Here is a 27351-nt window from a genome sequence, read left to right as displayed (position 1 = left end):
TTACTGAGTAACCAACCCCATAATCAGGCGGGAGTCCCCATACCACGTGTTGTCTCCAGTTTGGCTCTTTCTGTAGAGATACGTCTCCCAGGCACCACCCCAGGGAGATGCCCCTCCCCCACGGGGTCCCTTACCAAGGCCTTGCTAGGGGCTTCACACCCCACCCCACAGCGTGGCTTTTTTGGTCACAGCTCAGCATCCTCTTTGTTTTGTTTTTGTGTTTTTAAAGATTTTCTTTATTTGACAGCGAGACACATATGAGAGAGGGAACATAAGTAGGGGGGAGTGGGAGAGGGAGAAGCAGGCTCCCCGCTGAGCAGAGAGCCCGATGATGATGATGATGATGATGATGATGATGATGATGATGGATGATGTGGGGCTCAATCCTAGCATCCTGGGATCATGGCCTGAGCCCAAGGCAGATGCTTAATGACTGGGCCACCCAGGCACCCCTCAACATCCTCTTTGGAGAGTTGGCTCTTCCCAGCAGCCCCCCAAAATTGTGGTATACAGAATATTTTTTCTTTTTTTTTTTAAAGATTTTTATTTATTTATTTGACAGAGATCACAAGTAGGCAGAGAGGCAGGCAGAGAGAGAGGAAGGGAAGCAGGCTCCCTGCCAAGCAGAGAGCCCGATGCGGGGCTCGATCCCAGGACCCCGGGATCATGACCTGAGCCGAAGGCAGAGGCTTAACCCCCTGAGCCACCCAGGCGCCCCTACAGAATATTTTCTACTTAGTATTTTTCTTCCAAAAAAAGCCAGATGTGGCTTGCCATTCCAGTGTGATAAGATGTCTTACTAACATTTAAAAATGTCCTGGGCTGCTGTTAACCCCAGTCATGGAGAAATCGGGAGGCATTGTGACTAGTGTCACATTGTGACTGGTTAGGCTACTTGGTAATATTTTCTTTAGGCTATGTTTTCTTTGTTTCTATTGTTCCGCTCTCTGGGTCCCCCTCCTGCTGTTCCACTCCCCTCATCCTCAGAAATCAAGAATGTGTTCTCTTGGAAGATGTCTGTCCTTTGTCTGGTTTATTGCAGGCTTCTTAACTTATTCTAAGCTCATGTGTCCTGAGCTCTCTGCCTCCTCCTCAGTGTTCATGTGTGAACTCCTTTCCCTGTCGCCAATGCCCGTCCTCTAGTTTAGACATTCACCTGAAGGTAAGGGTTTGACTAATTGACTTCTCAAGACTTCTCTATTCGAGGATACTCTAACCTTGAGATCTGGGAATCAGTGATGCCAGAATTCCATATTTCTGACTCTAATTCAGATTTCACCACTCTAGAATTCTGTGATGCTAAGATTCCATGACTGTGGATTCTATGCATTTAGAATTTTACATTTTTTGTGTTTTCATGAATTTATCATGGACTTAGTGACCATAACCAGGACCCATTTGTCCTGGGTTTTTGTGTTTGTTTTCCAGAGGAAGCAAGTCTCAGCTCTGGGCTCTCTTCTCTGTATTCGCTGAAGGCACAGAAGATTTTTGGATAAAACGTAGCATTCCCACTTGCCCTGGGGCTGGAATATGCCCAGGACAGCCTAGGCCTAGTCCCCAGCAATCAGCCCACCCCACTCCTCCCAAGCTCCTCATTGGGCCTTCGAATATCTGACGGTAGCAGGAAAAGTAGGCTCCTGGGCAGGCCTTCCACCCAGCTTCCTTTCCTCCCAGGCCTGCCCCAGGATCCTGGGCCAGAAAGTTAACTGGGAGACTGGCCTGGTCAAGTGGGCAGAGGGGGAGGGAGGGTTGAGCACAGGGCAAGTAGCCAGCAAAGTAGGTATGGGAGATTCCCCAGGGAGCCCGGGAGCTTTCTCTGAAGGTGAGGAAGGAACAGAGGACGGAAGTAGGGGTGTGGGTGAGGGTACTGGTAAGGGTGGGGTGACCCCTATAGCATTGTAGGGTTGGAGCTAGGCTTCCTGTCATTGACCCACTGGTGACAAGGGACCTCCAGCCTGGCGCCCTGGGGGCGGTCGTTCCAGTCCTTACCCATTGTCCCAAACACAAACTTTGTGTTTCTTTGCCTGAGTCAGACTCCCAGGAAAACCCAGAGGGCAGGAATTGGGGATGGGGAAACTGGCCTTCTTGCACTCCTTTCTGGAAAGGGGGCAGGACTTTCCACGGATCACACTAGGGTTTGGGGTAGACAAGGACAGGAATTCCAGGCTCCTGCCTGCAGCTCAGAGCTATTCCCCCCACACTCCAAAGGGTCCCAATATTACAAAATGCTACCCCAACAGGACTGCTCAGCCTGGGGCCTGACTGGACTCTGGGTTGGAAGATGAGCCCGCCCCCAGGCAGCCTTCTAGGAGCTGTCTGGACCCCTCCTCCAGCCCCTGGGCTCTTGGCCGGAAGCTGCCAAACCGGATTTTCTGGTGGCTGCCCAGAGGTGGGCTGGAGCAGGAAGCCTTCTCTGGGCAAGGACCCTTCAGGCCACTGTCCTCCCCTCCTGACCCCACCCCCTCGCTCTTCCCACATCTGTGCCTCTAGCGCTTCTTCCTCCCTCAGCCTCTCACCTCACGTTGCTGCTCGGGCCTTAGGAGGTGTGGGCCAGCCCTGCCCCTCTCATCTACAGATGGAGGACTCAGGACAGGCTCCTAAGGATCACTCGTGGAAGGTTCCAAAGAACCACACCATGAATTGGGGGGGGGCACCACTTGGACGCTGGTTTGGGGAGATGTTGGGAGCACTTCCTAGGGTACGAGGAGGAAGCTCTGCTCTATGGAATTCTAGAGTGTGGTTGTCAGGGTGGAAGGTGCAATGTTAGGGAGGGTGCCCCTCTTATTCCCTCAGGTTATCTCCAGGAGCTAGAAAGAGACAGAGAACATCATCCCAGACTAAGTCCCCTTGCCACCAATGTTCGGAGTCCTTGCCACAGCCCGGTGCAGTACCTGTGTAATCTGTCTCATGTCTGTCTCCCACTGAGCTGTAACACCCCCCAGGAAGAACTCCTGCTGTCTTGCACACTGCTCTATCTCCAGAACTTGGCACCCTCCCTGGCACATGGCAGGCACTACTGACTGAGACCGAGTTTCAGATTGAAAAGCAGAAGTGGAGGAACCCTAGGTGCTAGAGACCAGCCAGGTCTGCTCACCTAACCCAGGCCCCTGCTCCAGGCTGCCACATGGCCCAAGCCTCTTCCTCTGATGTTCTCAACCCCCAAGGAGCTCTGGTGGGGTGGGAACGAGTGACCGGTACCCAGTCATCCAGGGGTCACCTAGACTGGAGTGGTGGGTGCCCTCTGGCTGCGGCTGCCTCTGGGAGCCTGGAAGGGGAGGGGCCCTGGAGGAGCCCGTCATTGCAGAGGGAGCTAAAAATAGCCAGAAGAGATGATGTCATCAGGTTCCCACAGTTCAGCATTCCCCACCCCCCCACCCCGTCTCTCTCATACTCACACACACACACACACATATACACACATTCTCAGAGACACAGATACACACAGACACAAGTGTGTGCGCACACACACACACACACCCACTCTTCTAGGGGAGGGAAGCTTCTGGGTTCCGGGGCTGCAGGCAGGGAAGTCTGGTGAGTGTGTCTGCATGTGTGTGTGTGTCTGTGTGTGCCTGGGTTGCATGAGTGTGATTGCATGTGTCCGTCTATATGCTTAGGTGCTCGTTCGAGATGCACGCATGTTTATGTCAGCGTATGTTCTTTCATAAACATGTGTATGTGTGGGTGCATCTGCCAGCTGGGGAGGTCCACGTGCATTAGTGGCAGTGTGTAGCTCTGTTTATAAGCCTGTACTTGCATGCACCTGTGTTTGTTGCATTGTGTGTCTGTGAGTCTACTTCTGTTTACACGTCTGCATATGTTCATGGACTGTGACATGTGTCTTTAAACGTGTGGGCCCCTTGGTGGGCCTTGGGCAGCAGCCCAGCCACCTTCCTGCTTTGACTGAGGTTCAACACCACTTTCCCCACACCAGAGGAGCCTCATCCCCCAGCCTGTGCAGTCTGGGTGCAATGTGGCAGTGACGTCTCTGCCTGGTCCTGCCTCTCTGGGTCCTGGTGTCTGGCAAGCCTTGGAATGGAAGGACACGGACACAATTCATTTTCTCCTCCCAGGCTTTTTGAAGCCCCAGGGGGCCAGGCCATGGCTTTCAGGCTTCATTCCCACCCCCAACCCTCAGGGAAGGGGAGCCCCAGACACACACCCATTCATACAGTGACACCTTGGAGAAGAGTCCCTCACAGTGTTTCCCGCCACTAAGACACAACGCCATGGAGACACACCCCACAGCAATTCAGTTACACCTGATGACACATGGGCACACACTCAGAAAGCCAAATGGAAAATCCCCAGGCCGGAGTTCAGCACCCTCCCCCTTTCTGGACTGGACTCAGTCTCGCCCCACCCCTAACCGCCCAGCACCCAGCGCAGCTGACAGTCCTGGAACACACTGGCCTCAGGGAATAGCTCAGGGGTTAAAGGTGGCCTGCCCTCCCCAGAAGCAACCCTCTCGCACCTCAGGCTGCCCACACCCCATTCCTGACCTTCATTCCTCTCAGGGATGCCTCCCTCCGGCACACGGCTGTACCCTAACAAACACACCTGGATGCACGGAGGCACACCCACCCACACATCCATTCACACTCCCATTGTCCTGGCCTCACATACACACACCCCAACTACATCCACACACTGACCACCGCAGCCACAGAGCCACATACAGCTCACACTGAAGCACTCCTGGAGTTAGACTCAAGTCCTGAAATCTCTCATCCGGTCCCTGTCTGATCCATGCCTCTACCTCCCTCCTCAAGGACCTGGCTCCCTGTAACTTCCAAGATGTCTGTGGAAACCCTTTTCCCTGTGCAGTGGGGGGAAATGCCCCCTACCTCATGGGGCTGACCAAAAGCTGAGGTGTGCGTTGAGAAATGGTGTGCATTGCTGACCTTGTCCTGTCCTTCCATTGTCTAACTGTGATCCCAGCTGTCCTCACTGAAGCCTGTCCCTGGGAGCATTCAGCCCCAAACCCACCCTCCTACCCAGCATAGTTGTCTGGAAACACCTTACAGTGGAGTAAGCAGCTGCAACAGAAATGATTGTATTTGCCTGCTGTTAACCACCCATGGCCCCTAGGAGATGCAGGTCTGGAGCCAGCCAAGCTTCTGGACTAGTTTCTGGACATTTCTAGAAGATCAGAAAGCTGCCAGGTTGACAGAGGTGTCTGAGAACTGAGGAGAGAAAGGAGAGGGGAGAGTGTGAGGAAGACAGCAGTCCTGGAAGCTCCACCGTTCTTAGAGTCACAGTTCCCCAGGCCCTCCTCTCTCAGACAATACACCCTCTATTAAGGCTCTCAGCCTTTAGGACGTCTACCATCAAGACCCCACCATACTTTGAGGGTGGTATTTCACACAGGGTATGCCCTGTAGAGTGCCTCTGCAGGGCTAAGATGGGGGAAAACGAATGGCCCTGGTTTTCCCAACTCCCACCCTGCCAGGAGGCCCTTGGCTAACCTTGTGGCGGAAGGATCCACACACTGGTGGTGGCGGTAGGAGTGTTGTTGATATCTGTGGCCACAGTGGCAGGATTGGTGGCTGCAGGGGTGGCAGTTGGACCTTGGGGTTTCTGCCGGTATGTTCTGCGGCTACACTTGAACATCTTCGGAAATCGAGGCCGAGGCCAGCCTAGCCTTGGCCTACGGTAGGGGGAGCTTAGGCCCCGGGGCCGAGGGGCACGGAAAGGCTGAGAAGGCCCCATGGGCACAGGAAGCTTCTGTAGTGTGCCGAGGGTGCGCCTGGACAGGGCAGCTGCAGCCTCTATGACATAGAGTCCACATAAGGGTGGTGCTCTTTTTTTATAGGTCTTGGTCCCCTGCCCCACCCCATGGGTCACAGTGCTCTCCATGGGTCCAGCCCAAGGGCCAGAAAAACCTCAGCTTGGCCCCTAGGGAAAAGGAACTCTGAGGAGGGGAAAATTACTTCCTGGCTTTCTCATTTACCCACATTGACAATATTAACAACGTTTCTTAAGCATTTACTGTGGTGCCAAAGAGCACCCAGTACTTTATAAACACTCTCTCATTAATCCCACAACAACCTTACTCTATCATTATTCCTATTTCATATACAGTCAGTTCTCATTATTCACAGTAGTCCTAGTCTAATAAAGTCCCCACCACAAATAGCACATTAGCAAATGGAGCCAACGCTCCTACAGGGTTACGTTCCTATCAGCCTCTGGTCACATCGGCTATAAGGCCCATTGCAGCCTTCTTGTGCTCAGAGACACTAGATAGCACTTCAGCATTATTCAATAAACAGCAAAATCACCACCACAAGCACAAAAATGGGGAAAATGTGACACTGAATGGACCACAAGAACAGGTATACATTCTAAGAGGTCAAACAAGGAGGCAGAGAACCCTCCTATTCAGCTTCCGCTAAGAACATGGGAAGGAGGCAGCTCAACATTTTTGCAGCTCTGTGAATGTCTGTGAGTGACCGCAAAAGTGACATGAGGATTGGCGTGGGGTTACAAATAAATTCTAGTGAGTAGGTCAATTCACAGATATGGAAGATATGGAAGCCATGAATAATGATCAGCTATATAAGGAAACTGAGGCTCAGTTAGGTGAGGTCGCACAATTAGAGGCAGGCAGGGGTTCCAATCCCTGATGGCTACAGTACAAAGCCCAGACATTTAACTCTTGCTGTTCTGCACTCATTTAATCATTCAATCATTCAGGAATTGTTCACTAACAACTTCATATGTGCTGGGCGCTGGGATCATAGATGGAGGTGACCTGGCTCCCATTCTTCCTGAGGGGAAAGAGAAAGCCATGAATTAGTGCAGCTGGAGGAACACCTAGGTCCTCAGGGCAACGTAAGTTGTGTCAACCCTTTCTTATAGCAGACAGGAATGTGAGTGGCTCAGCCAGGCCTTGCACTGAGTTGTTGTGGAGTGGTGGACATCTGCCCCCTCTCTCTTCCCTCTTACTCCACCTCCAGCCCTCCTTCCGAGCCTCCATCTTCTCTGTTCCTGTAGGAACTTGCTAGGAGATTTTGGGGTCCTCAGCACCACCCTAAAAGTCCTCACACCCCTTCCATCTTCTATTGCTATCCTCAGTCTTAGAAAATGGTCCTTGCTCCCATCAACTTCTAGCCACTGCACCTATAAACCCACTTGGCCTTGGCCATTTTCTTCCTCAAGTCCCAGACCAAGGCCTCCTCTCCTGTTCTTTCTGGAAGTCGGCTCTTCCTCACTTAGAGATCCCATCACTATAGACAGTCTGCTTGGTGGTTAAATTAGAGACTCTAGCATCAGACCAACTAGGGGTGAATCCTGGATCTGCCACTTACAAGCTGTGTGATCATGGAAAGTACTTGACCTTCCTGTGCCTATGTTTCCCCATATTTAAAAAGGGGAGAAAAGAGCATCTATCTCATAGGATTGCTGTGACAAGGGGGGAAAAGACCATATATGTAATGCATTTAAAATATGATCTACACAGGGGCGCCTGGGTGGCTCAGTGGGTTAAGCCGCTGCCTTCGGCTCAGGTCATGGTCTCAGGGTCCTGGGATCGAGTCCCACATCGGGCTCTCTGCTCAGCAAGAAGCCTGCTTCCCTCTCTCTCTCTCTCTCTGCCTGCCTCTCCGTCTACTTGTGATCTCTCTGTCAAATAAATAAATAAAATCTTAAAAAAAAATATATGATCTACACAGATATTAATGTTATTGGCCCCTTATCTCAAGTTTTTTCAGCTGTTTCCTCCCATTATAGAAAACAAAAATTAGGGGTGCCTGGGTGGCTCAGTCATTGGGCATCTGCCTTTGGCTCAGGTCATGAGACCAGGGTCCTGAGATAGAGCCCTGCATCAGGCTCCCTGCTTAGTGGGAAGCCTGTTTCTCCCTCTCCCTTTGCCCCACTTGTATTCCCTCTCTCACTGTCTCTGTCAAATAAATAAATAAAATCTTAAAAAAAAAAAAACATAATTAATGTCAACTATATTTACATTTTTAAAAATTTTTTTGAAGATTTTATTTATTTATTTGACAGAATAGAGACATTGGGAGAGAGGAACACAAGCAAGGGGAATGGGAGAGGGAGAAGCAGGCTCCCCGTTGAGCAGGGAGCCCAATTCAGGGCTAGACCTGAGGACCCCGGGATCATGACCTAAGCAGAAGGCAAACACTTAATGACTGAGCCACCCAGGCACCCCTAAATTTTTTTTTTAAAGTCCACTTCATCCATCTCACACCCCCTCTGGCTGTGATTCTCCACACTCTGACCTTCCCACTCTGTGGTCATTCCTGTTTGTCCCAGAGAAAATCTTATTTAAGGTCTTATTTAAGGGGTGCCTGGGTGGCTCAGTGTGATCTCTCTCTGTCAAATAAATAAATAGAATCTTTTTTAAAAAATAAAATAAAATCTTATTTAAAATCCCTATAGGGTGCCTGGGTGGCTCAGTGGGTTAAATCTCTGCCTTTCACTCAGGTAGTGATCTCAGGGTCCTGGGACTGAGGCCCAGATCCGGCTCTCTGCTCAGCCGGGAGCCTGCTTCCCCCTCTCTCCGCTGGCCTCTCTGCCTACTTGTGAGCTCTCTCTGTCAAATAAATAAATAAAATCTTTAAGTTCCCTATAACTATTTTCTTATATAGACCAGCCTGAGCTTAAAATCAATCCTAAGAAATCCACACGGCCCCCCCAAACCCCGCCCCAGATCGCACAGCTAAGCAGCAGCAGAAGTAACATGGAAGTACCTGGTCTGCATGACTCCAAAGCCAGAACTTCCCCAGCACCTCGATATCCGGAGCACTGGAGTGGAAAGGAGGACCGGCAGTGGAAAGAGACAGGCGGGGGTCCAAGTGAAGCCGTTGAAGAGGTCACATTGGGACTGCGGAGTCTTACAAGTGGGGGTGATGCTTTTGTGGGATCATGGCGCCACCTGCTGGCAGAAAGGAAAGGGGTGCTGGACGCCCATTGCTAAGAACACTGGATGGGAGGAAGCAAAGCCTGGGGAGGGAGATGGGTAAGGAGGAAAGAGGAAGGGAGGAGAAAGATGGGGAAATTGAGATTCTGTATAGGGAAAAGGACCAGAAGTCATTTGCTCCTCAGAGAAGGGGGTAGAAGCTGCTAAACCTGGGTCATTTCCTTGCAGAGACGGGGAGACAGACTTTAAGTATGTCCCTCTGAGGTTGCTTTGTGGTTTCTCAGTTGCTGGGAGTCAGTGCACACACAGCACAGAGTGCATGTGCACTCATAGGCACTCATGGGCACTCATGGGCACTCATGGGCACTCATGGGCACGGCTAGGTGTTTGTGTGTGGATCTGTGGGTGCCTCCATAGACGGCTGCTTGGGCAGATGAGTGGGCCCGGGAGCCCACGGGGTATGGAGGAATGGATCCGCAGGCCAGAGCCTCTGTGGTCGAGGGCGCGTGAGGTTCGAGGTTCTGGAGGCCACTTGTTTACCCTCTCACTTCTCTTCCTCCTTCGGATCAGGAAGGGTGTTGCTGTGGTTGGCGTTGCCAGGCCGACGACGACGAGGCCGGCGGCTCCGGTGGCTATGGGGACAGATCTCCAGGCAGCAGGGGGCAGCAGGGAAGGAAGAGGTTGGCTGGCTGTAGGGTTGGGCGGGCAGGAAGGTGAGCCCAGGACTTTAAAAAGGCTGCCCCTCCTGTAGGTGAGCGGTGGAGCGGGAGAGCCAGCCCCGTCTCACTGCCTGCCCACTGGAGTGGCAAATCCCTTGCGTAGGCTGTCCCCTCTGGAGCCTCAGCAGAGCCTTCCTTCAGAACTACCAAGAGCCCTGAACAGGTGATGGCACAGGATTGAGATCATCCTATGAAGTAAAATCAACCTGGAAACGGGTTTGGGAAACTGGAAGGCCAATGGGGGAGGGTCCTGAGAGCCTAGGGTTGGTTTGATGGAGGGGTCCGGGATATATCAGGGCGAGGGAAGGGCGTGGAGTGACCTATGGTGTGGGAGTTGGGCTTGGGGTGCCTGTGGAGAGAGCTGGGGGATCAGTATCCCAGTGTCGGGTGCTGGGAGAGGACCTGGGCCCTACAGAGAGGCAGGGGTGTCAGGATAGGACTTTGGAGAAGCCCTGAGGGGTCAGAGGCTAGATGTAGGAGAAACAGGGTGATTTAGGGGTCCTAGATGCTGGAATCTGGTATGACAGGTTCCCAGTGCAAGGGCCGGCCCAGGTAGTAGCAGAGGTGGGCAGCAGGAATCCCTAACTCCCACTTGTCTGCCTCCCAGGAGCCACCATGCAGTGTTTCAGCTTCCTTAAGACCATGATGATCCTCTTCAATTTCCTCATCTTTGTAAGTATGGGAGTTGTGGGCTGTTCGGGCCTCCCTATGGGAGGGGGTCACAACCACAGCAGAGCCCAAGCTGGGAAATGGGAGATTGCTGGGCCCAGACTCTGTTGCACACTTTTCCCATTCAGATAGAGTGCAGAAGTCTCCCCAAATGCTGAGTCCTGGTCTCAGGAGCAGCCTGGCTGCCACAGTTGGGGTAGAAAAGCCTAGGAGAAGCTCCTCCCTACCAGGAAGCTTCAGACCCAAATTAGGGCAAGGTGGGATAGGCTAACAGGAATAATTGCCGCTGTTTCATGGCATTGGGGGCCCAGGGAGGGGGGAAGAGTTTTCCCATGCTTACCTGGTGTACAAGGAAATTTAGTGGCTCTGTAGGACAGATGGGGAGTTGAAATGAGAGACGCCCGGAGACCTCAGTGCAGAGATCAAGAAACACTTATTCATTCAACAAACAGTTATTGCCTAAGACTCTGTGCTAAGTGCTGGGGGAAAGGTGAGTGAGCCCTTTCTCTGCCCCTGAGGATCTCAGGTCCAGCAGGCCAGGTAGACAGTTGCAACATATAATGTCTGGCCTTAGCACAGGGGCTATAGGAGACCCATGAGGGACTTAAACCCTGGTCTGAGAAGACTATCTGGAGGAAACAGCTGTGGCTGGGCATTTGCGCTGGGTGAAGGGGTTGTAAAGCATGCAAAAAAGGCCCAGAGGTAATGAAATCAGGTATTGTTCAGGAAACCAGGAACAGAGGAAACTGAGTAATGAGGCATGACCCTGGAGATGACGGTGGAGACGGGAAAAAATGGATGAAGGACAAAGCCCTCAGATGGCGGCTGAGGGACGGAAGGAGGGGTGAGGGAAACAGAAGCTTTGAAGATAAAGCCCATGTCTCTGGTCTGAGCAACCCAGGGGATGTCCTCCAGGCAGCTGCGTACCCAATGGGGTTGCAGCTCCGGTTGGAGCTGGACATGGATGTTTGGAAGTCACAGGACCACAAACAGTCAGTGAAACCATGGGAGCGGGGAAGAGCACTCAGGCCAAGTGAGTTCTGCAAAACCCAACTTACAAAGAGTATGTGGAGAAATGGTCACCTGGAAGCAGCTAGAGAAAGAGCAACAAGAGGAAAACAAGTAGCCCACGATCTCAGAGAGGTCAGAAGGGTCTGGTTCATGAAGTGTCTACCTGATTTAGTGCAGGATGCCACCACAGATCTTGGAACTACATTAGAGGGGCTTACAGTGAGTGGAAGGTGAGGAGGTGGAGACATGACCTATAGAGAGATTTGGAGAAATTGGGCTGCGGGTGTGTTACCTCTCAGATTGATATGGTGCATGCCTTGGGCCTCTTTTGGCTTCAGAGAAGTAGGCTTTGCCCATGTATCTGGAGAAGGCAGGGGGATCCCAGCAATATGGAGAGGCCCGAGAGGGTTAAAGGCAAATCCGGTTTGGTTTCTGGCCTCTGTTGCTCAGGCTTTGCCTGGCTGGGCAAGGCAGGGCAAGTCTCAGGCTCCTTGAAATTTGACCCTGTAGGCTGGGAGCCCAGCCCTCTATCCTTGGGCAAACATGCCTGGGATCCAGCCACAATCTGGCATCTCATTCCTGGTTCTAGCCTCAGTTTCTACAGCTGGGGACTGGACAGCTAGGTGGAATCAGGCTGATTTATCCACTGGTGCCTGGATCACTGAGGCTTTTCTCTAAAAGCTGTGGCATCTGGACCGTACCTCCCCCTGATCTGGGCTTCTGAATTCCATGTGATTTGGGGTTGAGCCAGAGAGCCTCTGAGAGCAGCCCCAACGGCACTCCCTCCCTCGTGCCTCAGTTTTCCCTGTGAGGCAAGGTGAGGTCTAGGTTAGATGAAGGGCAGGCCAGGAGTTTGATCCTGGAGAGCCCCAAGGTAGGTGTCCCTTTTCACTGAGTCCCCCTCCAGGGTTGGTAGCAGGTGTAAACCTCAGCCCCGCCTCTGTTGCTATGGTGACTGTTGAGCCTGTTGTGGCTTCCACCCCACTGTTTCACCTGTCCCAGAACAGAGGCAGTCAGCTCAGCAAGGAAATGGGGTAGGGCCCCCCCTCACTCCCCAGCTGGCTTCACCCACTTGTTTTCACTCCTAGCTATGCAGCAGTACCCTGACAGCAGTGAGGGAAAGTCTTGCCTTGCCCTCCCCCTTTCTGTGGATATTTCTAGAACCCACGATTCCATTTATATTGTGCAGCCTGGTGCCGGCTTTGGGTGGCCCAGCTCCCATCCTTCTGGCTCTACAGAATGTTTTTCCTCCCTACAGGATGAGTTTTTAGACTCCTTAGCCAATAAAGGGAGAAGCTTCTCATTTTCCATCTTCCTATCTCAAATGAGTGGTAAGGAGCTGCTTGCCCACACCGTTTTAAGGCCTGCCTCTCTGTCCCCAGCTATGTGGTGTCGCCCTGTTGGCCGTGGGCATCTGGGTGTCGATCGACGGGTCGTCTTTCCTGAAGATCTTCGGGCCGCTGTCGTCCAGTGCCATGCAGTTCGTCAATGTGGGCTACTTCCTCATCGCGGCCGGTGCTGTGCTCTTCGCTCTCGGTTTCCTGGGCTGCTACGGTGCTCAGACCGAGAACAAGTGTGCTCTCATGATGGTGTGTCAAACCCAGCTCCCCGGGCCCATAACCAAGACCCAGGGTCCCCTCACCCTTGAATCCAGGCCCTGGAGATCCCCAAGCCATGCTCTGGACTCCAGGGCCCTCAGCAGAGGGCGCCGCTGCTTTGCCATACGGGGTGTGGGTTGCAATAGGTAAGGCACAAGGGACCACCTCTTTCCAAACTCAGACCTCTGGTCCCTATTCAGTTCTTCCTGATCCTCCTCCTCATCTTCATCGCGGAGGTGGCAGCTGCCGTGGTCGCCCTGGTGTACACCACCATGGTGAGGAGCAGGGGACAGGGCAAGGGGGAAAGACAGGGAAGAGCCCTGCAAGTGGGCTGTGGCCCCCAGGGCCCTGAGCACCGGCCTGCCCCACCCAGGCTGAGCACTTCCTGACGTTGCTGGTGGTGCCCGCCATCAAGCAAGACTACGGGTCCCAGAAGGACTTCACCCAAGTGTGGAACACCACCATGGAAGGGGTAAGGTGGGCTGGGGGACATTTTGGGGTGGGGGAAAGAGGCAAGGCCCTGCTGACCACCCTGCCCTCCTCCTCTTCAGCTCAAGTGCTGTGGCTTCAACAACTACACAGATTTTGAGGGCTCTCCCTACTTCATGAAGAACCATACCTTTCCCCCGTACTGCTGTGCTGACAACGGCAATGGCACAGCAGTAGAACCCTGCACCGAGGAGAAGGCTAAGGACAAGACTGTACAGGTGTGGTATGGAAGGTTGGGGGCTGCTTTAATGGCCACAAAGTGCTGAATGAGGGAGGGGTGCAGCGGCTGACTGTGGATGCTCTCCCCTCTCCCCCAAGGGCTGTTTCAGCCAGCTTCTGTATGACATCCGGACCAATGCTGCCACTGTGGGTGGTGTGGCAGCTGGAATTGGGGGCTTGGAGGTAACAGGGTGAGGAGGGTGGGGCAGGGTAACCCCACTAGACCAGGGTGCTTGACCCATCTTGGAGGCCTTGCTGGAGGAGAGACTTCTGGTGGGGTGTCTAGGAGGCGGGGGACTAAAGCATAAGGGCCCTGATCACATCCCTCACCTCTGTCGGTTCCTTTCCCATCAGCTGGCTGCCATGATCGTGTCCATGTATCTGTACTGCAACCTGAAATAGTCTGCTTCTACCTCCGCTGCCACGGCTGCCACCCACGAATCTGGGAGGGCACCCTGGCACTGCCAAGCAGCAGTGGCTGGGGTGGGGACAGGATCCAGCAGTGTCACTTGGGCCAGAGAGGGCTGGCCTTGCTGCTCTGGACTTGGGGCCAAACGGGACGGCCCGCTTCAGGCTGTGCCTGACTTTTCCTTCCATGGGAGGGGGTGGGGGGACAGAACCTCTAAGGTGCCAGTTCTCCTGCCCATACTTCCAGTCTGTCCCTCAAACCCTTGACACCCTGTGGCACAGGGGTGCTCTTGGTGATCCCAGCAGCCCCTGGGGGATGAGAGAAAGATAACCATCGCACAGGCATATGTAAAACCGGCAGGCACTGGGCGGAGATGTAGAAGGCACAACAGAACTCATCACGCAATTAAAATGTCTCCATTCGGAACTTTCTGTGTATCCTTAGAGAGGCAGGACGCCTTGCCTCAGATTCCTGAGGGGCTGATGACTCACAAGGCCCCTGTAAAAGCCTCAGAAGAGAAGTAGGGTGGAGGTGGGTGCCTGTTTCTCCTTCCCTTGAATTCCAGGCCTGGGAGGGAGCCTAACAGGGATGACCAGGAGGTCACTCAGGGAGGACATGGGGGCTGGGCCAGTCTGCCTTCCTATAACATGTGAGGACTTTGGCCTGAAACCACCCTCCTCCTGAGTAGGGGCAATGGACTGGAAAGCTATGAAAATAACAAGGCTTTGCCCAAGTGGGGGCGGAGTCACCAGAAATACTGCCAAGGCAATGGGACAGGGTCACTTCTTAGGCTCTGGAAGTCCTCCAGAAGCCACCATCAGAGATCCAAGCTGTCCACCCTTCTCACTGGGGCAAAGCCCCACACCTGTCCCTGCCTTGGGGATTTTAGAAAGAACTTTGTTTATTCTTCGTTCTGGCTTGCCTCTGGGACTCTACAGATCTGATCTCTTATTTAATTTTAACTACCCCATGCTCCAGAAACTGGGCCTAGAAAGCCCAAGTGACTTATTCCACATCTACAACCTTCCCTGAAGAGTTGAGCCTTGATTTGGGCCCAGGCTCTCTGACTCCAGGGCCTAGTGGGGTCCTGGCTGGTGTGGGATCAGATTTACTTGAAAGCCAGAAGATCCCAGACCTAGATCTGATAGCTGCTGAACCAGGACTGACATCACGAACGAGGGAGGCTATGACCAACAAGACCCAGGCTGGCAGACCATGCTCCTCCTTGCTTCCCTTTGACCCCTGATTTTTCCTCCATGGCTTTTCCAGGGCAGCCCAGAACTATTTACTATCCCCTGCTGAGCCCAAGAAGGAACAACAACCTGGCCAGGGCCACACACAGTGCCTGAGAGTTAGTCTGAGGCCTAGATCAGAAGCCTACTGGGGGTGGGAGGCTGGCAGGGAGAGCAAGTCGCCACTAGTCCCTCTCCCTGCTTCAGCACCTGACCTCTCTCACACACCAGGTACCTACACAGAGGCTGTAAGGGATTTGTTTGCCCAGGGCGGGAACTCTACCTAGTCATGGGCTAACTTCCCCTCAACCTGGCTGTTGGGGCACCTGAAGCACTAGCTCTATCTCCAGTAAACATTGAAGGCGTCAGGGTGGCGACAAATGGTCCAAGCAACACACCACCTGTGCCACCTATGCCATCAGGGAGCTGGGCTCCAGGCACCAGTGGGTGTGGGAGGGGTGGAGCTGGTGAAAAGGCGGGGGTTCTAGACAGTTCCTGCCTCCCTGGCCAAGGCTCTCTATAAGGAGCTCACGAGGCTCACCTTGAAAGGACTCTGCAGGCTGACCCCTTCTCAGGAGGCGTGTTCTACACTCAGCTTCCTGATCCCAAGTCCTGGACAGATCCCTTAAATGTCCTGCCCCCTGCCTTAGTGCTTTCTCTTCCACTACCTCCAGACAATCGCATTCATTTCCTGGTGCTTCCAGAGCTATCTAAGTTATATCTTCCTCATCTCTTCAGGTCACTGGTTAGGTGAGAATCTGATGAAAACAATGGTTTCTCTCCAGAAAAATGCCTAGATATGGAATCTGCACACGGAGTACCCTGCCTGAGGGCCACAGATCCTTGCTCCTATAACTCTATCTGCAACCCAGACCCAGCCTCCTGAATAATGCCGGCCCAGTTCAGGCCACCCCCGCAACCTTCCTTTCAATCCCCACTAGACTCACCTGCTCTTCCATCACCTCCCTCATCCCCCAAGCATCTCTTTTTGCTCTCCTGCTCCATCTTTGGGGATAGGTATCTGACCAGACAAGCTAGGCAAGATAAAAGCTCCGTAGGGAAGGGGTTTAGGGTGGCTGTTCTAAGCTCAGCCCCAAGTAGGGTGGGGCTAAGGTCAGGCTCTGTTGTCCTAAGGTGGAGCTTAGGGAAAAATCTTGGGAGTTTGAGACTTGGGCATCCCCTGGTGGCCAAATGGCCCCAAACGAAGCTAAACCCTGTGGAGGACAGTAAGGAAAACTATCATGACCATTCACTTTCCTATCTCTCTTTCTCTCTCTCTCACACACAAATGCCCCCACCCCAAACCACCTCACACATAACCATAAAACACATCCCTGGAGGTTTTCTCCTTTTTTAATCAATGACCACCTTATCCAGCTTTGGAAATCTGGACAAAGGGGAGGCTGAGAAGAGGCCTGGTTCTGTGTCTGAGGGTCTCTGAGTGAGTCTGTGGCAGCAGGCTGGGCCCCAGCGGGCCTATCCGTGGGTTGGGCACAGCAGGTTCCTGAGTAAGAGCCAGCCCCATCCCCAGGGCAGCACCCCAGCCGAGAAAGGATTCCAGGCCCTCTGGGCTTCAGCCTGTTCCCAAGGCCCTCAGGACAGTCAATAAATAGGTTAGATTCTGAACCAGGCCTGGGAGGAGGGAGTGTGCAAAGGGCAGGATCAGCTGCCCAGGGACCCCAATGATTCCCAGGTACTATCCTGGCCCTTCCCAACAGGGAAGTAAATAAATAGACCTCCAACTCAGGTACAGGGGCGTTGGAGCAGGGGAAGCCTCCCCTTTGAGTTAGTAATTAAGTCTCATGTTAAAAACAAGCCAACCCAGACCCCTACCAGTGTCTACAAAATCCTACAGGATGGGGTGAAGGGCTAGCCTGCCTGGGGGTACACAGTACCCAGCCCTGCAGGGTCCTGGAGGAGGTCTCATGTCTGTTCTGCGGCTCCTGGGGCTCCCTCTTCCTTTGGGGGTGGTTCCAGGAAAATTGGGGTGATTGATGGTGGCTTCTTCACCCTGGGAAGATAATTTGAAAATGTATAGGGAAGAGGTAATTAGCTATGTCCTCTAATCCCATTAGTCTCCCATTTTCCAGGGCAGAAAAGAGTCACTCACGAGTAGGGGGAGGCTGGGACGCCCACCACCAGGAAGTGATTCTTCTTTCGAAACAATCTCCACAGGCCCTGGTGGTTGCCACGCACATCCAGGTCCCAGATATGGAGGCACTGGTAAAAGCGGGGTAGGGGGAGAGGCAGTGGTCAGAGAGCTTCGGGGAGGGGGCATTGAGGACGCTTGGCCCAACCCCCCACCCCTCCTCAATAGTCTCCTCAATTTGCAAGATGTAGCATCTTCTAGAATATGGAACTGGACAAAGGGGTTGGAAGAGAGGTTCCCAGAGTATGAAGAGAAGGTTCAAGGGTAGAAGATGATCCCAGAACAAAGGCTCCCTATATCTGGTGGGGAGGAGTAAGCATGGGGTGGGTGTATTGGTGGGGCACCTTGGCAAGCTGGGTCCAGGTAGTGAAGTCATCATCTTTCTCCATTCGGATGAAGGCCACATAGGTGTGGCCCTCTGTATCTGGCAGGAAAGAGTCTTCACAAGGGTTCTTGCTGTGGTCTAGAACCTCAGCCTCACTGTAGCAGGGGGTAGGGGAGAAAGGCCAAGACAGAGCCTATGTCACAGGTGGGTACCCTAAGACCCCATGCTTAGTTTAATGCTCTGCTATTGCTGTCTTGAAATTCTTAATCTTTGAACAAGGTGCTGATTTTCATTTTGCAGTGGGCCCCAAAATTATGGGGCCAAGACACCCAATATTTGCCTCCTCACTCCCTGCCATATATCCCTACTGGCAGAGGCCATACCTGAGCAGCCTGTGAATTTCCACTTCATAAGCTTCCTTCTTCAGACTGAAGGAGAAGGAAAAATGGGTCAGGGGAAGGGGTCACCCTTCAGGTTCCAGGGGCAAGGCAAAGGATCACATGGGTACTGGGCGGCAGCAGGGCTGGGGGTAAAAAAAATAGGCCCCATGGCTGGAAGGGAATACTGGGGATTGGTCATCAAGGCTCCCAGACATCTTCCCCTTTGCCCTGTCCCCAGTCCCTACCTGTCCACGTTCCTGAGCTGGACACCTGGAACCGTGTTGAACTTGTGCTTCTTGAAGTAGGCCTCCTGGAGTGGGTGTGAAAGTAAGCATCAGGCCTTCCACGGTCAGGCCCACACCTACCCACTGACCACATACCCACAAGGCCCACAGATGAAGCTCTGGACCCACAGAGGTCCCTCTAACCCGCCCCCTCCCAGCCTCTCCTGTCTTCCCCATCCTCTTCTTTGTCACATCCTTGACAGGCTCTTACTAGCTTTAGTTTGGGCTCCACCGTTGCTAGAGAGCTCAGGCCCATACCAGCAGCTCGTGCTACTGACCCCTGACCTAGTCCCTGCTCCCAGTAGTTGTCCTGGGGTTTGCTGCTGTAGGGCCCCAGAAGCCAGAACAGGCCCTACCAGGCATGGTGGGCAAAAGAACAGGCTGTGCTGAGAGGGAGGAAAGTGCTGTGACTAAGGTACTGACAGTGACCTCAGGTAAATGCCTACCCCTCTCTAGGAGATGACTGGGATCTTGTATAAGCCAGCCTCTCAGGGTCCTTCTGGCTTCTTGGAGGTTCCAAGCCATCCATCTGTTCCTTTGGGCCGGGTTGTCTCAAAGCGTACTCTTGCTGTAACTGGGGAGTGGCCCTTTGGACACAGCCAGGTAAGGCATGGGGGCCTGGGGACATCCCTGTACACTTCAGGCAGAGGCCTGAGCCCCCCCACATTTGCAAGGACAGGAGAGGGCAGAGCTGGCAGGGCTATGTAAGTGTCTGGTGGCAGAAATACCCTCCCCACACCGGCAGTCTGACACTAAGAATGGTAATAATAAAAATAATACCAGCTAACCCTTACATAATGCTTGCAGTCCAAAGCCTTTTCCATATATTAACTCATTTAAAGCTCATCATCTCAAAACCTAACGAGGTAGGTAGGATTTTTATCCTCATTTTACAAATCAAGAAACTGAGGCAAAAGAGGTACGGGATTTTCCCCAAGGTTTGTCAGTGGCAGAGCTGGGATGGCTCTGGAGTCCACATTCTTGCTCCGTCTATCACACGGTGCCTGCCACCGCAACACTCCGCTTCCCACTCACGTGGAAGTAGCCGTTCATGTTGAGGCCAACGATGCCGAAGTGGTAGGATCGGGAAACATCAGGGATGATGCACTCTCGGCCTCGGCGCTGTTCAGGCATCCGCATCCACATGTCCCAGTCCCAGAGCTACGGGCCCGGAAGAGGATGAAGATGAAGAGGTCTGGAGTTGGCGGGGGGGCTCCAGCCCACTCCCCCTACCCTGCCAGGGCACCTTTTCTGGTGTGGGCCACTTGGGCTCAAGCTCTTCCTTGTACAAGGACTTCCTGAGCACCCAGCCCAGCCCAGGCATGGTCTCCACGCGGTACAGCAGTGCTGGGTCCTCAGCTGTATGTTCGTATCCCTGGAGACAGGGGGGAGCCACGGTGGGAGGTCTTAGCTTGGGGCTTATACTAATGCCCCAGCTGACCCCATCCCCTGGGCTTACCTGGTCGTTCCAGGCAGAGATACAATACAGGCTGTCATCCTCCTCCAGAAGGTGGATGGACTGGCTCAGGAAACTGAGAGAGGCAGGGTCCAAGGGTTCAGGGAAGGGCAAGGACAAACACAGTCACACAGTAATGCTGGAAGAGCTGGAGATGGGACTCAGGAATCATGCCTGTGTGTCCCATCCCCCAGATCCCCACTATCTTCGCCCATCCTTTCTACACTCTACTCCAACCCCAATATCTGCCATCCTACCTTTGTGCTCAGGCTTTCCCCCCACTTTTGAGTTGACTTCTCCCACAGAGCTCTCCCAGACACCCTACTGCCTTCTTCCCTGGAAAGCCAGTTAAGCAAAGAGGCCTGAGGCAACTCACAGAGGCATTTACGAAGTGGCACTCCCTCACCTGAAAAAATCCACAGCAATGTCCAGGTCCTCTTCCAGAACCACCGCAAACCTGGCTTCCTGCAGGGAGAGGTAGGGGACAGCATGACCCCAAGGGGGCCCTTCCCATCCTGTGCCTCCTCTACCCCCATCTCACTTCTCAGGCAGCACTACCCCAATTTTCCAGATCAGGAGGCTGAGGCCCAGAGAGGGCAAGAGCTTGCTGTCTATTAAGACCAGACTTTATACCCATGTTTCCCCACCCCAGGCCCAAGGGCTTTGTCCTTACTACTCACAGGAAACAGGTTGAAAGTGGCAGTGAGGCTGGCTTTGTAGTGCTGGGTGGGGAGTGGAAAGAGGGCATATGAGCTTTGGGGTGGATGGTGGGGTCAGGCGTCTGCCCCTTCCATCCTTGCCTAGGCAGTACCTGAGACACACGGGCGTTCTTGATGCTGATGGGCGTGTGCTGGATACCCCTCAGACCAAACAGTGCCACCACATCCATTGGCTCCTGGGGGGACATGGCTACTGGTCACCATGTGAACCACCTGCCCCCCGTCCACCTTGCAGGATCTGCCATGCCAAGCCGTCCATATTGCACAGCCTTTGCCCGGGCTGTCTCTCTTGTAATCACTGCTACCCCACACCCACGGCCCTAGGCTCTGCTCTTCCCATAGCCTCCAAACCCCACTCACCTCGTAGTAGCCATCGATGAATACTGTTATCATCTGGGGAGACACCCCTTGGGCTGACAGCAGAGAGCGCAGCATCCTGGGGAGCCCAGGGATGTGTTAGGCCTTTCTGTCCCCTCAGTTCAGGGCCCCTCTGTGCTAACAGATGGGCTCACGTTCCCCCTGTCCCCCCACATGGGTGAATGGGCCCAGAATCTGCTGCCTTTCCTCCCACCTCAAGAGTTCTTCCCGCAGGCCGATGAGCCCAAGGGTCCCCCGTGCTAAGCACCCTCCCGTTCAGCGCTGAATGGCCCTCTCCCAGGCTCACCTATACAAGTAATTGGGCCGGTTCCCTGCAATGACAGCCACAGGCACATTGAGGACCTTGTTGTCCGGGAGCTGAGGGAGAAAGTTTTTAGCTCTTGCCTCACTCCCTCTTCAAACCAGGATTCCCACCTAGGGAAGAGTTCTTTGGAGAGAAGGTGACTCCAGAGTAGAGAGGGAAATGGCAGGGGGTCTGTCTCTCTGTCCAGGCCCTTCCACACACTCAACCCAAATCCAACTCCAGGCCTTTGTTCACATGCCTCCCCTCCCCCGATCTTTCCGTGTCAAGGTAAATCCCCAGGTTCTGGTTCCCTCTCTCAGGCTGGGATCAGCAGAGCCCAGCCTGGCTCTTTCCTAGATCTCCCTGCCAAGCGGAGAAGGGGTCTAAGCCTCCCTGTCTCAGGCGCCACTCACTGGGTCAGGGCTGAACTCGATGGGTGTGGGGTCCTTGCAGCTGCACACACTCCCATAGCCCTCCACCTTGCTGCAGAAGCGCCGGCGGCGACGGTTCAGCTCCGTGTCTGCCCAGTGGCACTCTGCCTCTGACAGAGGGATGGGGTCAACGGGAGGATGTGTGAGGGGGCACGAGGCTAGTGTGATCTACAGAGCCCCAGGCACCCAGTCAAGAAAATAAAGCTTCATAAATAGGACCCAAGGCCCACCTCCAGCCCAGGCACTGCCCTGGAACCCAGTCCCCACTAACCCCACCTTCGGCTGAGCTCAGCGGCACATCTGTCTTCAGCAGGACTGGGTCCCCCCAGGAGGAGAGGGCAGGTGACTTAGAATGTTTCTCCCCAAGGACAGGACCTAGCAAGGGAAAGGAATGAGGTGCAACGGAGGCCCAAGCTCCAGTTTTAAAGCTTCTTCCTGGCTCTCTGCCCACCTTCATCCAGCCCACTGCTTCTGGCTCCTCTTTGCCCCCAACCCCACCCCATCTCTTGGGGTTCTGCTCCTTCCGCGCCCCTGATACTACAGGGTGGATGGTCTATGGTGCCCATACCTCCTTTGCGTCCCACGAAGGCCCACGTGTCCCTCCAGCCCAGGGCAGGGCCGGCCTGGCTACCCAGGCTCCTCAGCAGAGCCTTGGCTGTGTCCTTGAGGTGGAAGGAGCCCTCGTCCTGGGAGACCAGGGAAGGCAGTCAGCCTCACTGGCACTTTTCTGGGAGACCTGGCTGCACGGAGCACTCACTCTGTGTCAGGCACCATGCGAAACCTTTTATTTTACATTAGCTCATTAAACAGTCACGACAACTCTCTGAGGTTACTCTCCTTTCACAGATAAAAAAACTGCTTAGAGAGATTCTGAGAATCATCCAAGGTCACCAGGCTAGTAAATCCTTACTAGGATCCCACACAATCTGCACCTCCCCTCCCTGAATCTCCAGTTCCACAGGCACCCCTGCAGCTCCTGAAGCATGACAGCACCTTCCCTCCTCAGGGCCTGTGCCCTCGCCACCTTCTTACTGAGACACTCTTCCTCCAGGTATTTGCTGGGCCCTCTCCTTACTTCCTCCTGCTTTCTGCTTATAGGTCACTTCCTTACAGAGACCTTCTCTTTCTAAAAGGAATCACCCATAACTCTGTCTTCCTTGCCTTACTGTCTTCATTAAGTTATCGTTTCCTGACATTATCGTTGTACTGGGCTTTTTTGTGGTTGATCTTGCCCTGCAGAATGTAAGCTCCATAAAGGCTGCTTCCTGTTGTATCTCCAACACCCAAAACAGTGCCTGGCACACAGTAGGTGCTTAATAACTACCTGCTAAATATAAATGACAAGGCCAAGACTGGAACATTCATTACTTTCCTCCAGAGGCTCCTCCCACTATGCTTTCTTAGGGGTAGAGAACCCAGGGCCATGAGCAAGGTCGGAGCTGGGGGCACAGACAAAGGGATCCAGGCAGAGTCACTGACCTTGACCGTACAGATGAGCACTCGGCCAGGTGCCACCATGTTGAGGAATAAAACCATGGCCTCATCCTCATGAGGTGAGTACGTGTCAAACACACGCTTTGCCATCACGTGGCCCTGGTGGGGTCATATCTCTCGTGAGTTAATGTCACCAGCAAGGAGGGCTCAGCTTCAGCCCTCCAGGCCCCCCACCCCTAGAACCTCACCGTGGCCTGGTTGAGAACGATGACGTGGATGCCGCGGCCCTGCTCCCGAGCCTCGTCCTCCAGCACCTACCGGGCAGCAGAGACCAAGGCCAGCTCTTCACACTGGCATTCGAGGCCTCTCTGCCTTACAGGAACTCAAAAAACCAGCTGTGGGAAACCTCCCTCCTGCCTGTGCTTCTGTGAACAGCTCTTTTCCAATCCGGCCTGAAGGCCACCCCTTCCAGAAAACCACCTTAACTTACCCATCAAAAAAGAGACCAGATCTTTCTACAACCCTCCTTTCCACGGCTTTCAAAGCTCCTAGAGCCCCTGAATGTCTCTTCCTCATAATCCATCAGACTGAGCCCCTCAAAGTGGAGCCAGGTCTGATTTCCCCCTTGGTCCCCAATGCCCCAGACAAGGCCAAAGCCAAAGAAGGGACCAGAAGATAGTTATGAAATAAAGCAATCAATAAATTGTCTGCCTACTACTGCTAATGCTCACTTTTGATAAGATGCCACTACATGTAACACATTTCACACACTTTTCACCAAATCCTGACAAGTTGACATCACTAGTCCCAGCCTAAAGATAAGGAACTGAGGCCTCCAGAGCCACATAGCTCGAAAGTGTCAGAGAGGCAGTACCCACCCAGGCTGTGGATCCCGGAGCCAGGGAACCATACCCTGAGAATACAGGGCCGCTACACCAGACAGTGGCCCACTCACCGTAGTGCCATCCACTGCCACATACACTTTGCTGCGGCTTGAGTATACCTCCACATCCAGAACCCGTCGGGGACCACTGCCTCTGCGCCGTGAGGGCTCTAATCGGCCCAGAGCCTCATCTGTGGGGGTGCGACAGTTATGGAGATACTCTCTCCAGCAGAGTCTCATCCCTTGGCATCTGCCTACCATTTCAGTTATAAGATCCCAGGGGAACCCCACCCCCACCCCATCCTTCACCCCACCAGCCAATCTCATCCTCAGCCTGGCCCCACCATAGTCTTGCTCTGGTTCTGGGTCTCCATTAGCCTCGCTGATGGCTCGCCGCGTGTCCAGAATCAACTTGATGTTGACGATGACGGTGACCAGTAGGAAAAGCACTGCCCCTGTCTGAGGGGAGGGGTAAAGATGACTAAGGAGGGGTGCTCCTCCAGATCACTGAGGGTCTTCCTGAAAGGAAGGCCCCTGGCTGTAATGAGGACACAGGGAGAGCCTGAGGCCTGTCTCTCCTTCCTCTGTCCACCCAGTTCTACTCCCCCCAACCAGGGTCCAATTTCAAGATCACTTCCTCCAGGGAACCAGCCCTGACCCTTCTCTTCATCAGGGCCTTCCCTACCCAGAGCTCCTGTATTCTTCCATTTGAGGTCTTGATTTTCTTGGTCCCCTCCACAATTAGTTCCCACAGATGGAGCCAATCCCAGAGAACCAAGCTGGGGATCAGAAGACCTGGGTCTTAGCTCTAACGGCCTGACAGGTGGGTGCCCCTGAGCAAAGCCTTCCTGATTAGACTTCAGGTTTCTGTCAGAAGCCTAGGGGGTTGTACTTGGGTTCTGATTCCAGAACTCTGGGCCCAAACCACCACCTCGGAGGGGCATGACACAAAGAGGTTTCCTCTCTAGGAACCTGCTGCCTCCTTCCAGGGTTGGGAGCAGCCAAGGTAGGTCCCAGTGCCCATAGTGTAGGCTAGGGTAAAGCTGGGAGGGAGCCCCCAGGGGCGCTGGGACAGCTCTGTACCTGACAGAATCTCCGCAGGGCCCGTTGGTTGGTCAGTTTATACTTCCAGGTAAGATACCAGCTCCGCTTCTTCCGAGCCCCAAAGGGCTTGATGAGGGAGCTGGCCTTCCAGTCGTCCATGCCGGATTGGGGAGTCACCACTGTCCTGGCCAACCCATGCCTTCAGGAATCTGAGAAGACCAGAGGGTCACAGGGACTAGGGTGTACCTCCCAAAGTCTGATGCCTTCTGGGGAGACCAGGGAGGACCTCCCAACAACTCTTTCCTGCAGACATCCAGGTTGTGTGACCTGGGAAAAGTGGCTCAACTGCTCTGGAAAGGAACCATTCAGAGGGGTCGGGTCACCTGGAAACTCCCCTGGGGCTGGGGTGCCTGGGGTAACTGGCAGAGCTGCCCAGGGCCCCCAGAACAGAGGCCAAGTAATCGACTCTCAATGTTCAGCAGCCCCTAAAAAGACCAAGCTCCAGGACTCCCCAGTCCTGGGGGTGGGCATAGGGCACAAACACCACCCCCCACCAACCCTGGCCCCCAATCCTCCACCCGCTTGCTTGCGCTCTCGCCCTCTCCTATCTGGCCCCGCTCTTCTCCTTCCAGGGCTCGGGGCCGCCTGAGGACTCGGGAGACCTGCCCCGGCCGCGCCACCCCTCCCGGACTCCCGCCCAGGAGGACTCACGGCTCAGGGGGCCCGGGCGCCGCTCGGGCCCCTCTCCGGCCCGCACTGCTCTGCCCGGCGCGCCGCGGCCTCCGCCTCCTCCATGCCGCTCGCGGCCCCGCCCCGGCCCGGTCCGCCCCGCCTCCCCGCTTCCGCCGCCGCCGCCGCGGGGTGAGAGGGCGGCGGGCGGTGCTTAGGGCGGCGGCGGCGGCAGCGGCGGCGGCAGCGGCGGCGGCAGCGGCGGCGGCAGCGGCGGCGGCAGCGGCGGCGGCAGCGGCGGCGGCAGCGGCGGCGGCAGCGGCGGCGGCAGCGGCGGGTGTCAGAGGCCGGCGAGCACTCGGAATACTCAGTTCCCCGGCAGCTTCGCAACTGGCGGGCGGGATGGCTGCTGGAACACAGCAGCAGCCCCTCCCCCCAACTTATCCTTGGCCCCCAGCATCATGGATGGCGAACCCTAGAGCCTTGGATGAGACCACTCGGGATGCCAGGGTCAGAGGGCCTACAGGCCTCGGCACAGCTACCCGCTTCCCTTGCTTCGGCAAGGCTTGCACCCTGGTTTAGGGTGTGCCTTTGGAGGCTAAGGAGAGTTAAAAATCTGATTCTACCACTACGCTAGCTAGACCTTAGGCAAGTCACTTCACGTCTCAGCCTGGATTTCCTAATCTGTGAAATGGGGGTATGCTTATATAATGCTTACTCTATGCCGGTCACTGTTCCAAGCACTTTACTTAACACCACCTCGTTTAATTCCACAACAATCCCATGAGGTGGGTACTGTTAGTAATGAGATCCAGTGTCACAAAGCTGGGAGCTGGAATTCAAACTGAGGTATCCCGGCTCGATTCCTCTCTCAAGACCCCCTCCCCCTACACTGATAAGAATAATACAGACTTGTCCTGAAGGTTTAATGAGATAATACATACAAAGAACTTAGCCTAACACAGTGGTTCTTAAATTTTACCTTGCATCAGAATCACTTGGAGGGGGGCGCCTGGGTGGCTCAGTGGGTTAAAGCCTCTGCCTTCGGCTCAGGTCATGATCCCGGGGTCCTGGGATCGAATCCCCCATCGGGCTCTCTGCTGGGCAGGGAGCCTGCTTCCCCTTGCCTCTCTGCCTACTTGTGATCTCTCTCTGTCAAATAAATAAATAAAATCTTTAAAAAAAAAAAAAATCACTTGGAGGGCATCTTAAAACACAAATTGCTAGGCTCTGTTCTTAGAGTTTTCCATTCAATAGTCTGGGCAGAGCAGAATACTGCATTTCTAACAAGTTTCTAGATGATGGTGATGTTTATCCGAAGTGAGTAGGTAGACAGGGAAGTTTTAAGCAGAAAAGTGATATAGTACTATTTAACAGAAACTTTACTGTTTGGTGGAGAATGTTTTAAAAGGAAATGGAGGAAGCCAGAAGACCAGTTAGATTTTTTTGAGCTCTCCATATTCCACCTGCTTCCTAAATGGTGGGATGGTATCCCCCAAAATGTTAACATGGGTGATTTTTACTGTTTTTTTTTGGGGGGGGGGCGGTGATTTTTCCAAATAGGTATGTATTAGAGAATAGAAGAAAACCCAGCACATTTTATTAGCATTTGAAAAAGATGTCGCTCAGGGCTCCTCTCTGATCTTTGCTGCTCAGTCTCCCTCTTCACAGATCTTATCCACTCTC

At 53.9% G+C, this 27351-nt stretch overlaps 3 protein-coding genes across 5 annotated transcripts; 1 reads left to right on the top strand and 2 right to left on the bottom strand.

Annotated features, from left to right (window-relative positions):
- Nucleotides 1-5040: 5040 nt before the first annotated feature.
- On the bottom strand, nucleotides 5041-11713 carry P3R3URF (PIK3R3 upstream open reading frame). Of its 2 annotated transcripts, none has more exons than XM_047725292.1 (4): nucleotides 11576-11713; nucleotides 8715-8899; nucleotides 5469-5771; nucleotides 5041-5186 (listed from the first exon to the last, which is right to left on the bottom strand). In XM_047725292.1, the coding sequence occupies exons 1-4, from the start codon at nucleotides 11638-11640 to the stop codon at nucleotides 5143-5145; spliced, it is 597 nt and encodes a 198-aa protein (XP_047581248.1). In that variant the 5' UTR covers nucleotides 11641-11713; the 3' UTR covers nucleotides 5041-5142. The 2 variants fall into 2 exon arrangements, with proteins under 2 accessions (XP_047581248.1, XP_047581249.1); XM_047725293.1 differs by lacking the exon at nucleotides 11576-11713 and adding an exon at nucleotides 6715-6773 and having other exon boundaries at nucleotides 8715-8862.
- TSPAN1 (tetraspanin 1) lies at nucleotides 9619-14424 on the top strand. 2 transcript variants are annotated; one of them, XM_047725290.1, is made up of 8 exons: nucleotides 9619-9766; nucleotides 10211-10275; nucleotides 12666-12872; nucleotides 13082-13156; nucleotides 13255-13353; nucleotides 13433-13588; nucleotides 13689-13772; nucleotides 13944-14424. In XM_047725290.1, the coding sequence occupies exons 2-8, from the start codon at nucleotides 10219-10221 to the stop codon at nucleotides 13989-13991; spliced, it is 726 nt and encodes a 241-aa protein (XP_047581246.1). In that variant the 5' UTR covers nucleotides 9619-9766; nucleotides 10211-10218; the 3' UTR covers nucleotides 13992-14424. The 2 variants fall into 2 exon arrangements, with proteins under 2 accessions (XP_047581246.1, XP_047581247.1); XM_047725291.1 differs by having other exon boundaries at nucleotides 9626-9798.
- A 2143-nt stretch (nucleotides 14425-16567) lies between these two features.
- POMGNT1 (protein O-linked mannose N-acetylglucosaminyltransferase 1 (beta 1,2-)) lies at nucleotides 16568-25839 on the bottom strand. Its single transcript, XM_047725287.1, has 22 exons — nucleotides 25708-25839; nucleotides 25036-25205; nucleotides 24297-24411; nucleotides 24025-24143; nucleotides 23318-23383; nucleotides 23115-23228; nucleotides 22204-22321; nucleotides 21912-22010; nucleotides 21618-21745; nucleotides 21208-21278; nucleotides 20904-20979; nucleotides 20636-20719; nucleotides 20505-20546; nucleotides 20231-20289; nucleotides 19828-19900; nucleotides 19615-19743; nucleotides 19404-19529; nucleotides 18330-18394; nucleotides 18088-18132; nucleotides 17724-17859; nucleotides 17341-17450; nucleotides 16568-17241 (listed from the first exon to the last, which is right to left on the bottom strand). The coding sequence occupies exons 2-22, from the start codon at nucleotides 25153-25155 to the stop codon at nucleotides 17154-17156; spliced, it is 1983 nt and encodes a 660-aa protein (XP_047581243.1). The 5' UTR covers nucleotides 25156-25205; nucleotides 25708-25839; the 3' UTR covers nucleotides 16568-17153.
- Nucleotides 25840-27351: the final 1512 nt, after the last annotated feature.

The sequence above is a fragment of the Lutra lutra genome, chromosome 4, assembly GCF_902655055.1.
Source record: "Lutra lutra chromosome 4, mLutLut1.2, whole genome shotgun sequence".
NCBI lineage: Eukaryota > Metazoa > Chordata > Mammalia > Carnivora > Mustelidae > Lutra > Lutra lutra.
Note: the sequence above shows the minus strand (reverse complement) of the source record. Positions and strands in the feature narration are given on the sequence as shown.